General features: G+C 36.7%; 1 protein-coding gene across 6 annotated transcripts in view; it reads right to left on the reverse strand.

Annotated features, from left to right (window-relative positions):
• Positions 1 to 2,655: 2,655 nt before the first annotated feature.
• Positions 2,656 to 16,439, reverse strand: part of EVI5 (ecotropic viral integration site 5) — a 211,560-nt gene continuing 197,776 nt past the window's right edge. For 5 of the 6 annotated variants that reach the window (XM_046645597.1, XM_046645596.1, XM_046645595.1 and 2 more), the window contains one exon: positions 2,656 to 4,127. In XM_046645597.1, the coding sequence (XP_046501553.1) occupies positions 3,813 to 4,127 (315 nt within the window). In that variant the 3' untranslated portion in view covers positions 2,656 to 3,812. The remainder of the gene's footprint in view (positions 4,128 to 16,439) is intronic. The other variant, XM_046645598.1, reaches the window with a different exon arrangement.

Genomic DNA, 16,439 nt, shown 5'->3' on the forward strand with positions numbered 1-16,439 from the left:
AATAACTTTCAGGCTAAAGCTCATTGTTTTAATAAAGTAAATCACTGATTTCATGAAATGTTAGCTGTCGACGTCTGGTACTAGACAATAGTCAAGCTGGCTAAGAAAGGGCTTTACCAAAACACAATCCACATACTTATTTTACTTTAAATCTGAAAATTATAGTGTATTCTGTAAACAATAAAGAAGAATGAGGAACCAAATCATTTCTTATGCTGGAAATAAAATACTCAAAAAGGTCTAGATCTTGTTTTCAATCCAAGGCACTATCTGGAGAGTAACAAGCTGCATCATGTACAGAGCTAAGAAAAAGTTGTTTTTATCCTTCCAAAACAGCTGGCCAGTTAGTTGGGACTTGATGTCTCAATTAGTCATCAAACATTGAATGCCTAATATCAATAAAAAGGGTAGAAATTGTGTAAAGTTACATCTTTGACTTCTTTTTCCAGGAAGAAAAAATTTACCACTTATTTTTTAAAAGGCTGTTAAAATACTATCTTGATCTGAAAGGTCTGTTTCATCACCTCAATGCAGTTTCCATTTTATTCAGATCACTTGTAGCCTCCACTCTCAGCATTTCAACCCAGGATGGCAATGACACCAGGCAGGTAAATATCCTAAGGGAGTAAGTTTATTTTTTATTGTGAGTTTTTAATTTACTTCATTCACTCTCTCTGCCCTCTCGAATAAATAACATTTAAATGACACAAAAATACCAGAGATTAAATAAAATCTATCAAGAGAACACTGTCCAATGCCTCAAAGTCTTAACTTGAATGAAATGGAGTCAAATCAGAGCATAGCATCCTACTGCATTCTAAAGGCCAGAAGATTTTAAATGCTTCTAAGGAGTATTTGAGTCAAACATGTTGAAGGAGAAGATTGCTGTTTCTAGTTTTCCGTTGTCCAAATTACAAGAGTATCAACAGATTAAGGTTTACTTACCATGATTCTTTTAACACCGAATTCCTAGTAAGAAACAGTACTCAGGAAATTCTCTAAGAATATCTTTCAAAGTTTAGAATTTAAACATGATTCTAGAAACATGTTTTTAAAGTCAATTATAACACTGATTCAATGAAGCATACCCTAAAGGTCAATGATGCATGCTTTAAAGAACAGTACTGGGCTTCTGGAATTCTTTCCTTTCTTACTCCACTTCCAAAGGTACAGATATCTGTGCAAATTTGTCTATGGCATCAAAGAGTTCATGCTATAAAATAGCTGGTACACTTCCCATTTGGAATAGTTCTAAGTATAAGATCCACCAGGAAATTTTAGGTTTCCAAACCCCCGCTCGATAGCAAAAGCAAATGGTTTGACCTTCTACGGAAACAAACTGAAGAAGTAAACCTACATTCTAGAGTATCTAAATCAAGGGTCAGCAAACTTTTTCCCCAAAGAACCATAGCAGATATTTTAGGCTACTCAACTCTGCCACTGTAGCACAAAAGCAGCCGAAGACAATATGTAAATGGATAAGCATGGCTATGCTCCAATAAAACTTTATTTCTCAACACTGAAATTTGAATTTCATATGATTTTCATGTGACACAAAAACATTATTCTTTGGATTTTTTTCCCTCAACTATTTAAAAATGTAAAACCCACTCAGCTTGTGGGTCATGTAACAACTGGGAGCTGGCTGGAATTGGCCCATGGGCTGTAGTTGCTGTTCCCTGGGCTAGATCATTCAGATTTCTTGATTCGGGGGTCAAAGCAATCACATGGCCATGAATCATCTTATTTCACTTGAGCATCAACCAGTAAGGAACCCCAAAGGAGAATTCCAAAAGCACCAGTTGGATAATTCTGACTAGTATCTATGCTCATATGCTGGGGAGAGCTTATGAGTGTTGATACTCATATATCTATACATATATATATATAAAATTAGGAAACACATTGAAATCAAATTTATTTAAATCATATTAATTGTCAGAAAAGCAGGGAATCGAGAAATTCATTGGCTGAACCTTTTCAAATGCTTTGGTGTCAGAGAGATCTGGATTAAAATCTTGGTTCTTCTATTTACTAACTTGTGACCGCAGGTAAATTACTTAACCACTAGAATTTAGCCTGGTACTACAGACATAGCAGGCATGTTTTCAATCTTCCTTCTCAATCAAATAGCTACAAAAGGCTTGCTGGAAAAGCCTAGTCCATGATGTACCAAAAGGCTTAACTCCTGGTTTTAGACAGAAAACTGTTTTTGTTTCTTCTACGCCATTCTGTCACATACTTTTTTTTCTGCATGTAACATACTGTGCAAAATTGTACTTCCATATATACCGAATTCTACCTTCCTCTTTTCCTCAAAGGCTATTTTTTTCCATAGGCTGCTGATGAAAACGTGAGTGGAAAGCATCCAGTCAACACATTCTTGTCATCTTTCCATAGTGTAAGTGTAATTTGGGTGTTTCCTCCAAAATTTATCAATGACAGGCATTCAGTTTTCTAGAAAAAAAAGTCTAGATGATAAAAAAGGAAGAACTGGTAGGAAAGAATTCTTATGGCTTTATCTATAGATTAGTAACTACAGAATCTGAAGATACTGTTTATAGATTGTTTGCAGATATAATTGTTGTGTATCTTGGACTTCAGTCCATTGCTTAAATTATATTAAGTAAAATATTTGCACTAAGTAATACGTGCTATAATCTCATGAAAAATTTATTAGTTACATATACATGAAGTAAAAGATTTTACCAATAGTGTTTTTGAACAAGCATCAGTTATGAATTTGCTAGTGTTGAATGCTAAGCAAAATACTAAAGCTATTAAATATTAGTGTTTGGTTTTATTTTCAATTTTCTTTTAACCTATTATTTATAGAAGTCTTGTTAGAATGCTGAAGGCAGTCATTTTGCAACATGTACATTCTCCATATAAAATAATGTTCAATGTTGGCTGATGTAGATTTACAAATATGTACAAAAAAATATATTTGTAGTTAATCTACTACTCTGACTGGTAAGCAACACATGGAAGCATCATATGCACGTAAAAATTAGAAATTAAAAAAACCTTAAAACTCTCAAGACACATAACCATTAATTTGTATTTATAAAATTACACAGAAAAAAGGCTTTGTGTTTGGGAACTTTCAGTGGCCCACTGATAAAGCAGTACAGTCATGCGTTGTTTAACGATGGGGATACGTTCTAAGAAATGCGTAGTCAGGCGATTTTGTCGTTGTGCAAACACCATAGAGTGTACTTATACAAACCTAGATGGTATAGCCTACCACACATCTAGGCTATATGGTACTCATCTCATGGGACCACCATGGTATATGCGGTCCGTCATTGACCGAAATGTCATTATGCAGCGCATGAGTATAACTTTAACTGAAAAAAAAAATCCCCCAAACACAAAAATACAAGATAAATCAGATGTATGGTCAAATGTTTGTAGACAGATGCCCTCAAAACAAATGGGAAAACATAAATATACAATTTGTTCACTGAGCATAAAATATTGCACAAGAGCAGTTTTGTCTGAAGAAAATTCAATTTTCCATAGTTCCAAACTTTAAAATGTGTTCCCACATATAGATATAATTGCATTTTCTAAACAAGAAACATTAATATTCAGTAATACTGTTAGAACCTTATTTTCCCCATTAACCATACTCCAGTCTATTTTATGGCAATGGTAAGTCAGTGGTGAAGATTTGGCAAAGATAAAAAGGCAGATAAGATAAAATATATGTATATATATGTACATATGAAACAGATATGTTCCAAAAACCCTTAATCATATGATAACTGATCCCTTAAAAAAAGCCACAGTCTAAGTCACAGTGATGGTCAGACAGTGGTTGAGTATGACTCTCTTCTTCTTGGGGGCCGCTCCTTTTGAGCCATTCGATCCCTCTCTCTGGTCTCCAGCACACTGTCTTCTGTTTCGCTTTCACTGCCATCTGCCACAGCGCGGTCCAAAGACATCGGGTCAGATTTTCTGTGCAAAGGAAAACCAATGCCACATTCCCGTAAGGGATTATCTATAAAATCTTCATCAGAGGAATGGGATGATTCGTCATCTCCTATTAAATGGTTGACGATGTGGATTCCATCAAAAGGGGGTTGGCCTGAGAAGCCCCTCTGGCCTTTTAGGCACCTGAGCTGTCAAAACAAAATCCAAGTTAATATACTCAACTGGGGGAAACACACACATCACTCTAAGAAAGCAAACATTTCATATTTAAAGAAGGAGACACCTTGATCTTTTCCCATTTATAGATATAATAGTAACTACCAATTTTTGAGTGACTCCTGTGTGTTATGTAATGGACACATAACTTGTTATTTTAATTGAATCATCACAACAGTCCTATTATCCTCATTTCAGAGATTAGGAAATGGAGAGTCAGGTAGAGTAACTTGCTGAGGACACATGGCTAATAGCAAAGTTTAAATTCAAACTGAACCTTCATTATACCAGAGATAATATAATGTACTATGTACTCATCACCTAATTTCAGCAATTAACACATCATGGAAAATCTTGTTACGTTACACCTGTCTGGTCTCTGGATTATTTTAAGGTAAATCTCAGACATCCTATCAGTTCATCTGTAAATATTTCAGTGTGCATCTCTAGAAGACATGGATTTAAAGACCATACTCTGAACCATCACACTCACTGTCTTGAGAGCATGCCCCCATAATTCTGTGAATGATGAAAATGATTTACAAATCATTAAAATTTGCTGCAAGTCTCCATCCTGTTATGACATCCTAAAGACCACCACACCACTACCACTCAAGGCAGGAATGCTTCTTCCCACTAACGATATCTCCTTCTGCATGGGGTGAATGCCAGATGTGTATTACATTTCTGCCTTTTCTCCCCAGGAAGAAGGAACGACCTCTCACCAAGGAGTAGGGGAGAGAAATGACATGTTGCTCAGCTCTTATCCCTCTCAGTCTATCTTCAAGAACCAGATTCTGTTTCTCTAACCCTGGAGTTTTACAGGGCCAGACCCTCATGTGGGAAAGGTTGTGGAGATCAAATGCTACCTGCTACTTGGTGGGCAAGTCTGACTAATTCTAGAATTCAGTACTGAAAAACCCATTGTTGTCACACATCTAAACCACATTCTCCAAAACCAGTTTTATCATGATTAAAGGTGATTTCTTTTCATCATCTGCCACTTCTTTGCCTAAAATCCCTCAAATTCCCACCCTCCACCACAGATACTACCACTTCCACTACCATATAATTAAGACATCAATGCTGTCCTCAAGAGTTTGTTTTAAATATAAAACAATTTTGATATTGTCACTTAATTTCTCCCATACACCATGATTTTTCTCCTACAATAAAAGCAGAAGAGTTAAAAAGAAATCCAAGACAACAATAAAAAGCAGTTAACTACCAAAATCTATCTTGACTATCAAGAATTTTGCTGAAATATACTCCATGTGTCCTACCCTTATTACTCTCAACCTTCAATTTTGTTTCTCAGGGACAAATTCCCGGTCTCTTACCATCTTTCAAATCTTGAGATAAAGGCAATGTGAAATATTCAGGAAATATTACATACACTTTCAAAACTAACGGTTCTGAGAGTAAAGACATTACAGCTTTGCCATAATACCTCCCAGCTTTTCCTACAGACTTCCAAGAAGTGAAGAAACCTTAGCACTTCCTTGTTGGAATGAGACAATGGGAAACAAGAAGGATGCTGGGACTCAGTAGCACGATGTCTGCCTTGGGCAAAACCTTTAACCATAAAGAAATTCCTGTGCCCTAGGCCAAGAGAACAAAATTATAGTGAGGTACAATGTAACTTAACACCTTCCTCCTTGGCAGAGAAGAGACATAACCCTGGAATTGGATCTTTAGGGCAAGGGCACAGACACCACAGACACCTCCCCACGGTTGTGATACCCACTGCATTACTACAACTGCCACGTTCTGATGCAACATCCTATCACCATATTGCAACACATGATTTATAGCTCCAAGTGTTAAATTAAGTCAGTTAATCTCTTCCTTTCTCTCTTTTCCCCAGGCCCTTTTGAAGAAATAATATGGAACACGTGTCTTCCTTCTTCCTGGCTGTTATAAAGGAGGAGCATGGCAGAAGAACCACAACTTCCCAATTGTTTGGAAAGCTGTAGCTTTCCTTTGCTCTAACAAAATTTATTGTAATTAAAATGCTGCAGCCTCATATCAGATGTAGTAAGTGACTTCAAATACAATATAAAACCAACTACAGGTTGAGGGGTCCTTCCCTCAACGTCAAAGGAGATGCAGTTAACGCTTCTTTGAGAATTGCTAACATAGAATAACGAAGGCATAGAGGAATTCTCTGGTGGAAAGAAGAAAAAGGTGAAGGTAAGGGACTATCTGGTAAAACTGAAGCTGTCCCTGAGTTATCTCCTGGACCTAGGAGTTGCGTACAGATTCTCAGAGTGAAGAGGCCAGTGCAGGCCCCGAATGTGGACATTTGGGCAAGGACTTCCAGGGGACTGATTCCAGAATGCGGGCTAGAAGGGGCTGGACTTCAGGAGGGGATGTGCTCTGGGACTCCTGTGAAGAGGGGTTCGGCTGGAAGAAGACCAGAGCTGGGCCCTCTGAAGTGCAAAGCCTTGGTTGCCTGGATCTAAGAGCTGTACTGCTTATCCTTATTACTAGATTTTTTAGGAGCCAAGTATATTTAAACTACAACAAAAAGCAGACAATTAACCTTCTCAACCTAACCTCCCCACAAAAACTTTCAGGGATATCATTGGTAGCAACTTACATTAGCATGTCTCAAAATCTGGTCCACTGATCATCTGCATTAGGATAACCAAGGATGTCTACCAAAAATGTAGAACTGCTCCCCAGATCTAAGGAATCAAAATCCTGAGAGCGAAACCCTAGAATCTATGTTTTTACAAGCATTTCAGGAGAGTTTTATAGACTCATTTTGAGAATCACTGTGGTAGCTCCTCTGTTCAAACCGAATGGGGCTGAGTGAGAAAGGAGGTGATTTACCTGAACTAGAACTCTCAATTATTCAAGACAACAGTGCTTCTGACCTGTGAACACCTGCCTGTGTGTCTAGCACATTCAAATGGACCCCATGTTTCAGGAGTATAACCAAGCTGTTCCCAGCCAACTCCACCATCACAACTCCACAAGGCGCAGTCTGTTTAAATGTCTTTTCCTGAAACGTCTCCTGGTATAAAGGTAGGGTCTAGGAATATAAATATTCAAAAAAGCTGAATAACTTTGTTGCACATCTCAGGGTAAGGACCACTACGCTAGGCAATGGTTTGTTTGGGTCAATCACAGGATCAGGAATCTGACAAAAGCTACTGACTGTCTCGAAAAGTACACGCGCATACTTTAGCATACCCTTTTGAGGCCCATTGTCGCTTCTAATTTTTGGTTAAATACTATGGGAATATCTTCATTACACTAACAACAACAACAACAAAAACTTTAATTGTGAACTGCCAGTCTATACTCATATCATGGAAAAGAAAAAAAAGGATTATTTTTCCAGATGAAATTAGACATAGGTTTTAAAGTCACTGAACGTGCCTGGAAGCACTTTCGAGCGTCACCAAGCAAACAGAGCCACCGGGACACTCCAGAATTTTAAGTAAAGGAATCCTTCTCTGGTGAATCTTGGGATTCTCCAAAGAAGGAGCTCAGCTATATTACCCTACAATGACAGTCATAGTCAGAGAACCCTACCCAGGCATTCAGAACTTCCTGCCAGCTTTTTAAGTTCTCCAGTGTTAAAGTTTAAGCAGAGAGTCAAACTTATCAGACATCTGAGAAAAGCATCTAAGAGAAGCCAGAAAAAAGGCAACTAGGAGGAAACAGACTCTCTGGGGAGATGAAAGCTTAAAAAAAAATCATTTATTCCCTCTGAAGATACTGCATTCATGTAAAAAGAATGGGATACTCTAAGAAAGAGGTCTCAGACGTGAATGTCTCTAAACTGAAAGGCATGAGTTTTGAGACTGAAACAGCCTATCAAGCGTCTAGGACAATGGAGAAAAGTAGACCTAGACCATGATGTATCCCAATGAAATCTCAGGACAATGGGAAAAAGAAAACATAAAGCATCTGGTTGAAAAGAAAAACACGTTTTACACAAAAGAATCAGAATGGTATCAGACTTCTCAACTGTAAAGACAAGAGAGCAGTGCCTTGAGAATTCTGAGAAAAAATAATTTCTAACCTACATTTCTTTTTTGGTGAGGAAGATTGGCCCTGAGCTAACATCTGTGCCAATCTTCCTCTATTTTGTATGTGGGATGCCACCAGAGCATGGCTTGATGAGTGGTGTGTAGGTCCACACACAGGATCCGAACATGTGAACGCCTGGCTGCCCAAGCAGAGCACATGAACTTAACCACTATGCCATCAAGCCAGCCTCTCTAAATTACATTTTAAAAAACCATAATTATCTTAAAAATTTTTTTATACCCACTCCAACTACCGATTAAATATAAGGCTAAAATATGAGTTAAAAGCTGCAAAAACTTAAAAAGACAAACAAAAAGAAAACCTCTTTTGGGTCAACTATGAGAACTGGAATCAGATAAAACCTTTTTATAATTTATCTCCCATAAATGTTTTTCTTTCAGAAAGGTAAGTGATATGCTCCACCAAAATGAAGCATATCAAGAAAGAAAGAGACATCCTTTTTTTTTTTGATCCAGGAAAAAGGAAGTCCAATACAAAAGTGAGGCAAAAAGAACACTAGGATGACAAAAAAAGCTCCCAAGATGACGCGGTGCAGGAGGCCTAGAGACATCAGTCCTCACTGAAGTTGACTGGAACAGGTCAGAGGAAAGATTTCAAGAAGGTAAAATTAATAGTATACCTAAATTGTTTGAACAGGAGAGATTAACACATAACAGGAGATTTACATGGTACTAGAAGAGAGTTACACATAAGAGAACACACCAAGAAAATGAAAAAACTAAGATAATCATTCAAGTAAATGCATGCAGGTAAAATAATCACATTAAGACACTGTTTCCATGCAGTTGAATGCTATTTGGCAATAAAAAGAAATGAAGTACTGACACATGGATGAATCTCAGACACATTAAGCTGAGTCAAAGAAGCCAAATTCAACAGACAATATATTGCATGATTTCATTTATATGAAACGTCCAGAACAGGCAAGTCTATAGATCAGAAAGTAGATGGGTGGCTGCCCAGGACTGGGGGAGAGGGGAGGAGAAAGGGAGTGACTGAAAATGGACATGAGGTTTCTTCTGGGGTGATAGAAAACATTCCAAAATTAGACTGTGGTTATGGTTGCACAAGTCCTTAAATACATTAAAAGCCATTGAATTTTACACTTAAAATAGAAGAACTTTATGATATGTAAATTTTATCTCAATAAAGCTGTTTAAAATAAACTAGAGCCAGAAAAACAAACAACCTGCCTCCCCAAACACTGTTTTTCAAACTTTCTTGATAAGAACATCTTGGAAACTTGTGAAAAATAAGACTTCCCCGGCCTATCCTTGGTCTCCAATCCAGAGGAGAGGCCTGAGAGGCTGCAGCGTAAGCACCTGTATGCTGATGTTCTGCCGTGAATGGCATTCGTAGACCTAAAGATGTAAACGTAAACTAATGATGCAGATCTTGAACACTAATGTAAACAAAATTATATTAATTGGAGGCAGGGATGAAAAGTTTGTGTTCATGGTGAGGGTGGAGACAATGAAAAAGAGAGAAATCCTTCTCCATGTCAAGAAGCCAACAGATTGAGCCTAAAACTGAAAAATCAAGATGAAAACAGTGGCCTCTAAGGAACAGCAAAAGTGGAGTCTAACACTGTTTTTTGCAAAAGTCTTTTAATTAGTCTCTGACTCTTCAAATGATGTGCATAATTGTAAAAGTTTTTAAAAATTAAAAACACTTCAGAAAAGAGAAAATATATGCTTCATCTAAAATTCAACAATAAAAAAGGGATGAAGTCAAAGCTGGGGAGTCCTTCCTGCTCCCTCAGTCCTATCCCCTACAGGTCCCAGTATCAGGAGTGTGGTGTTACCAACTCTAATTTTTAATTTAATTCTATCAGGTCAAGGTTGTAGAGACAGCCAGTCTCCCAATTTTCTTTTTGTTTTAGAAGCAGCCTGTCCAATTACTGAGCAATATCAAAGACCGATGCTAAATCATAAACAAATATTGTCACAAAATTATCAGTGATTTCTTGTACTTCTTTTTGTGTGGGCATTTTCACAGAGACCTTGAAGGCATAAAAAACTGTCAAAAAACTATCTTCGATATAATTCTAGTTTTATCATGTACATACTACATAAGCAACATATCAACTAAGGTAATTTAGAAAATAAAGCAATTCCACAACACACAATCCTGAGATAATCCCATTAACATTTTAATGTATCTTTCAAGACGATTTTTCTAACCTGATGTACTTTTCAAAAATGGATTGGCCACTAAATATATTGTTCTATAACCTGCTTTTTCACTTAACAACATATTACACGTACTTCTCAGTGTCGTAATCTTTTGATGGCTGCATGGTATCTCACTTAGGAATGTATCATGATCTGTTTAACCAATCCTTTTGTTGGGAAATTGAGGCTTCCGCTGCCTCACTGTTATAAACAGCACTCCCATGAACATCTTTGAACACACGGCTCTGCAGAGTTGCCTGATTATTTCTTTAAGACACACAGCCAGAAGTACAAAATACAGTGCTAAGTTTCAGCGTTCTTAAGGACCTTGACTTCTATGTTTAAGCTGTCCTCCAGAAAGGTGGTGTTAATTTACATTCTCAAAACACTGCCTGAAAAGTTTGGGTTTTCCTACAACCTCACACCACTCCCCCCCCCCCCCCCCCCATTTTTGCCAATTGGAAAATAAAAAGTTTAAGATTTTTTATTATGGAATATTTTTTAAAATATAGAGAGTAATTTAGTACACTCCTATGTTGTCATCACCTAGCTGTAACGAGCATCTAATTACAGCCACTTTTGCTTCAATGTAACATCCCATCCCTCCAACCCTGGACTATTTGGAAGTAAATGAAAAAGGGTTTTTAAATACCTTTGGCCTGTTAAACCAGAAGATCTTTTAGAAAAATACAATACATAATCTAATTCTGTCCTTCAGACTATTTTATCCCCAAACATGACTATGTAAATAAGTAAAGACAAGCTTATTGTTCTATAAATGTTCCCTTCTAATGAATGTCTTCTGGTTTCAATAACATTTAAAAATAACTTATTTTAGGTATTAATCAGATTTGCCATTTTCTACACAGTATCTCCTAAAACAGCCACAACTACCAGAGAAATGATCACACTGGCTATTTGACTCAGTGAGTCACTCTCGAGTCCTTACTTCTGTGAGAATGTTAGTGATGTTAAGAGCATCCTTCTGACTTTCTAATTCTCTAGACGAGCAATTAATAAATTATGTTACGTATAAGAACCACCTGGGATTATTATTTCAAAAATATACAGGTTCCTGGGTCCTACTCTGAGATATGTGGATTCAGCAGGTGGGGCTCAGGAATCTGTGTTTTAAACAAGTACACTAGGAGATTCTGAAGTGGGTGATCCATATCACATTTTGAGAAATATTGCTCTAAATGGACTATATTTAGGGATTTACTATGTTAGGATCACGTTAAGAAAATTTCATAAGGGTAAATAAATTTGGATTAAGGATTTCTTGTTTATTTATCACTGCCATCATCATACTGGTCACTGTCATATTTTAAAAATACAATGGCCTAAATGTGGACACAAAACCAAATAGGTGAAAAAAAGCAAATCAAAATGGAAAGAATCACGAAGCCAGTAAATATTTTAAGTCATGACTTATTCTTTGGGGTTTACAAACAGCCTCACCATCTAGTTTCAAGTCTAGGCTCCAGGGGGTAAGTGTTTCATGGGATTCATCACCGAGGAGTACCATCCAATTTTAGATGTCTCAATGTCCCAGTCGATATCCAAGTGAGAGAACATGCGGGTGAATAAAACAAAGTCAGAGTCTTCTCTTCCTCCTATCAAATGTCAGTCTTCAAGCTCAAATTTTACTCAGAGGATCAGCTTCATATGCAGGGGATGAATTATATCTTTTAAAGGACCACATGTCTACCCTAAGCTTACAGGCCTTGATGGAAAACCTACTTCTTAATACAACAACTCAAAGTCATATGAGAGAGACACACATGGGTGAGTGTGTGTGTGTGTGTGTTCATTTGTTAGGGGACGTGAGGAGGCATTTTGTTATAGTAAGATACGACTCAGTTCACAATTGGTGCTGATGACAGTGCTATGCTGATAAAATGCTTCTAATACATCTTGATGTTTCTTGTCTAGATTAGTAATTTTAGGCTGATTTTTGCAGTATAAAGTTAAATATTTTTAATTAAATTTTAAATTTCTATGTTTGGAATTTCATGTATTAAAAACGATTAGGTACTGCTGCCGGAATTTTAAAAAACATCCCCTATGATTAGCTCATCAGGCATTGGTGCCATTACCGTCAGCCTACTGCTTCTTTCGGATCTAGGCTCTCCCATGAGAGCTCTAGAAAAGTTTTACTGTAATTGCACTCTAGTTTTAGACAGGTTTCAAAGACCATCTCTAGGGAAACTCAGGAGCTTTAAAACACAAACACACAAACACACACACACACACACACGAATGAAATAAAGCTTTCTAAAGAGTGGAGCCCTTTCCACGTATTTGAGTAGGGCCCTGGTTTCTCTCTGAATGATTAAGTCTGTACCAATCATTCTTTCTGGTTAGAAAGTATCATGTGGTGTCACACATCTGAAAAGTCCCAATAGAGAGATGAAGCATGTGATCAAAGTATGAAGGCAAGAGAGAGCATGGGAGGTCTGAAGAACGGCTAAGCAGTTTCGTATTAGGCTGCTAGGGGTGTTGGGATTAGGGGAGTGACATGGAAGAATATTAAGTGCATGTTTGCTAAAGTCAAAGAAGTCAATCTGAAAAGCCTACATACTGTATGATTCCAACTATGTGACATTTTAGAGAAGGCAAAATTATGGAGACAGTAAGTAGACCAGTGGTTGCCAGAAGTTCGAAAGGAGAGCAGGAATAAATAGGTGGAGCACAGGGTTGTTAGGCAGCGCAATTATTCTGTATGATACTGCAATGGCAGATACGTGTTGTTATACATTTGTAAAAACCCACAGAATGTACAAGACAAAGAGTAAACCCTAATGTAAATATGGACTTTGGTTAATAATATATCAATATTGGCTCATCAGTTGTAACTTATGTATGACACTAACACAAGATGTTAACAACAGGGGAAAGTGGGGGAAGGCATTGAAGGGGTATATCTCTCCACTTTCTGTTCAAGTTTTCTGTAAACCTAAGACTGTTCCCTAAAATAAAGTCTACCAAATTTAAAAAATTAGATGTTCTATGGTATTTTTCTATGGCCACAATGCTATACTCTCAAAACTGCTTGAGGAAATTTGGAGAGTATGTCTTTTTCAAGACAATGTTTAGGCTCATGTTTTTAAAAAGTAAGATAAAACACAGTAAAGTATACCGATTTTAAGTGTACAGGTTGATAAATTTTTACTTGGGTATATGCCCATATAACTATCACCCAGATCAAGATATAGAATGTTTCCAGCACCCCAGCAGGCCCCCTTGTGTCCTCTCTTCTCCCAGGGATTACCCTACATTCCCTCAAAGGTAGCCATTATTCTGATATCTATCACTATGGAATAGTTTTGCCTATTCTTGGACTTAAAGAATCATATGGGATGTAGTCATTTGTGTCTGGCTCCTGTTATTCAACAATATGTCTGTGAGATTCATGCAGGGTGGCATGTATAGCAGTATTTCACTTTTTCCAGTGCAGTGTAGTATTCCATTATGTGACTATATCATAATTTATTTATCCATTCTACTGCCAATGGCCATCTGGGGTGTCTGTAGCCAATTACATATAATGCTGCTATGAATATTCTTAAATATTGTTTTTTGATGGATATAAGCACTCATTTCTCTTGAGTATATACCCAGGAGAGTAATTGCTGAGTCACAGAGAATATGCGTGTTAAGCTCTAGTAGATGTTGCAAAACCACTTTCCAAAGTGTTGTAATATAAGATCCTTAATTTTTGCCAGAGTTTCTGCCTTACCTTCTGCCAGGTTGGTTGTCAAAGCAAATTAATGATCCCTTAACTGATCATACCACATAACTTCATTCCAGGTTCTTATTAGAAAACATAACATTGAATTTTAAGCTATCTAATCATGTTAGTGAAAACATGGAATAGTAACTCTTGTAAACTGGTAGTAGAAGCGTAAATTGGTAAAGCACTTTTGAAACTGGTTTGGCACTATTTACTAAAGTTGAACATCTACATACCCTATACCTAGAATAACCATACATTATAATTTGCTTGGGACAGTCCTGGCTTTTGCTTGTTGTCACAGTACAATTGTTAATAGTGTCCTATTTTCATTCTCAAAATTGTCCTGGTTTGAACAATAAATAATACCCACTCAGCAAACCCATTCCTAAGTATATGAACAATAGAAATAAGGATAATACACTAAAAAACATTTATAACAGTGTTCACAGCAATTTTATTCATAATAACCCCAAATGGAAATAACCCAAATAAACAGTAGAATGAATGAACAAATTATGGTATATTCATACAAGGAGATACTATCTAGTAACAAAAATGAATGAACAGACTACTGCTACATCGAACAACAGGGATAAATCTCACGTGTTGGGCAAAAGAAAGCCAACACAAACTAATTCATTCTGTATGATTTCATTAGTATAAACTTAAAAACCAGGCAGACCTAATTCGTGATGCTAGAATTCAGGACAGTGAGGAGATGAGAGTGGGTACTAAGTGGCAGGAATGATGAGGAAGCTTCTAAAATGCTGGCAATGTTCTAGTTCTTGACCTGCGTGGTTGGTAAATGGGCATGTTCATTTGTGATAACTCATCAAGCTAGACACTTATGATTTGTGCATTTTTCTGTACATATCTTATACTTAAATAAAAATGTCTATTAAATAAAAGCCTAAGAAATAATATCCAGGGAAGATTGCTGGAAAGACATGCAATTGCCATTCATTCTTCTATGAGTATTTCTAAATTTTACCTTTGGACCTAAGCAGGTGATCACTAAGTTATGTATTTGGACTCCACTGTTTTAGGCCATTACAAAATTGCCCTTACTTAGATGTTAGGCCGTTAGCCTAACACTTTCCTGTTCTGTACATTTTCCTGTCCCACATGTAGACTCATAAAAGAAATTTATTTCAAATTTAAGAAAGGAAAAGAGTAGCTGGTTTGGTTTTGTCTTTTATTAGACACCACAAATCTTCAATATATCACATTCCCTGCTTTGCTCTGGCTCCCAAATATGTGGCCCACTCTGATACTGGATGCATCTTTTGTATGCTAGTATTAACTCTGATTTTACTGATTTTGCCTTAGAGCTAATTCTTTTAACTATCTGATTGAACCATATGATATTGCTGTTTTTTGTAAATGAAAGTACAGTACAGCAAAGAAAGTATCAGTAATTTCATTTGGTTTAATTAACCTAATATTTGGTTATTTTTGTATTATATGTATTCATGCAAACTGCCTCAAAATCTTTGGGGAACAAGGTAGGGTATAAATCTAAAAACAAACATTTACCAGTGTGCATATTGAGTTTCTTGATTTCAATTATTGTTTAGGTGTATTCCAAAAATAAGGTCATCAATAAAACCTTCCAAATATGCTTCCAAATTTATTTGTAGCTTGACTATTTTTGATAATAAAGTAGTTACACTCAGAACAAAACCCCCAAATAATCTACTAACAAAATAAAAAGATTAAAACTGCTTGCTTTACTTTTAAAAGTATTTCTTTTTTGTTTTCCAGTATTATTTTGATATTAATATTTTAAAATATTAGCATTTTTAGAAACCATTATCATTTTATATTTTAATAATTAATAAGAATAATTAATAGGCATAAATGTTTCCATACTTTAATATTATACCGACTGACACATATACAAACATATATATGAGTGTATTGTCTATAGATATGTTTTTTCCAAATTATGATTTAACACTGCAATTAAACATCTCTTTACTTATTTATTTTATAATTTTTTTTTCTTAAGATGGACCCTGCGCTAACATCTCCTGCCAATCTTTTTTTCCCCCTCCTCTCCAAGGCCCCCCAGTGTACATTTGTGTATTCTAGTTGTAGGTCCTTCTAGTTGTGCTATGTGGGACGCCACCTCAGCATGGCCTGATGAGCCGTGCTAGGTCCGCGCCCAGGATCAGAACCGGTGAAACCCTGGGCTGCTGCAGTGGAGTGCATGAACTTAACCACTCAGCCATGGGGCCAGCCCCCTAAATATTTAAAATCAGCACTGTTTGGAAAAATACGGAATGACTGGTTGCTGTACA

The sequence above is a fragment of the Equus quagga genome, chromosome 18, assembly GCF_021613505.1.
Source record: "Equus quagga isolate Etosha38 chromosome 18, UCLA_HA_Equagga_1.0, whole genome shotgun sequence".
Lineage (NCBI taxonomy): Eukaryota > Metazoa > Chordata > Mammalia > Perissodactyla > Equidae > Equus > Equus quagga.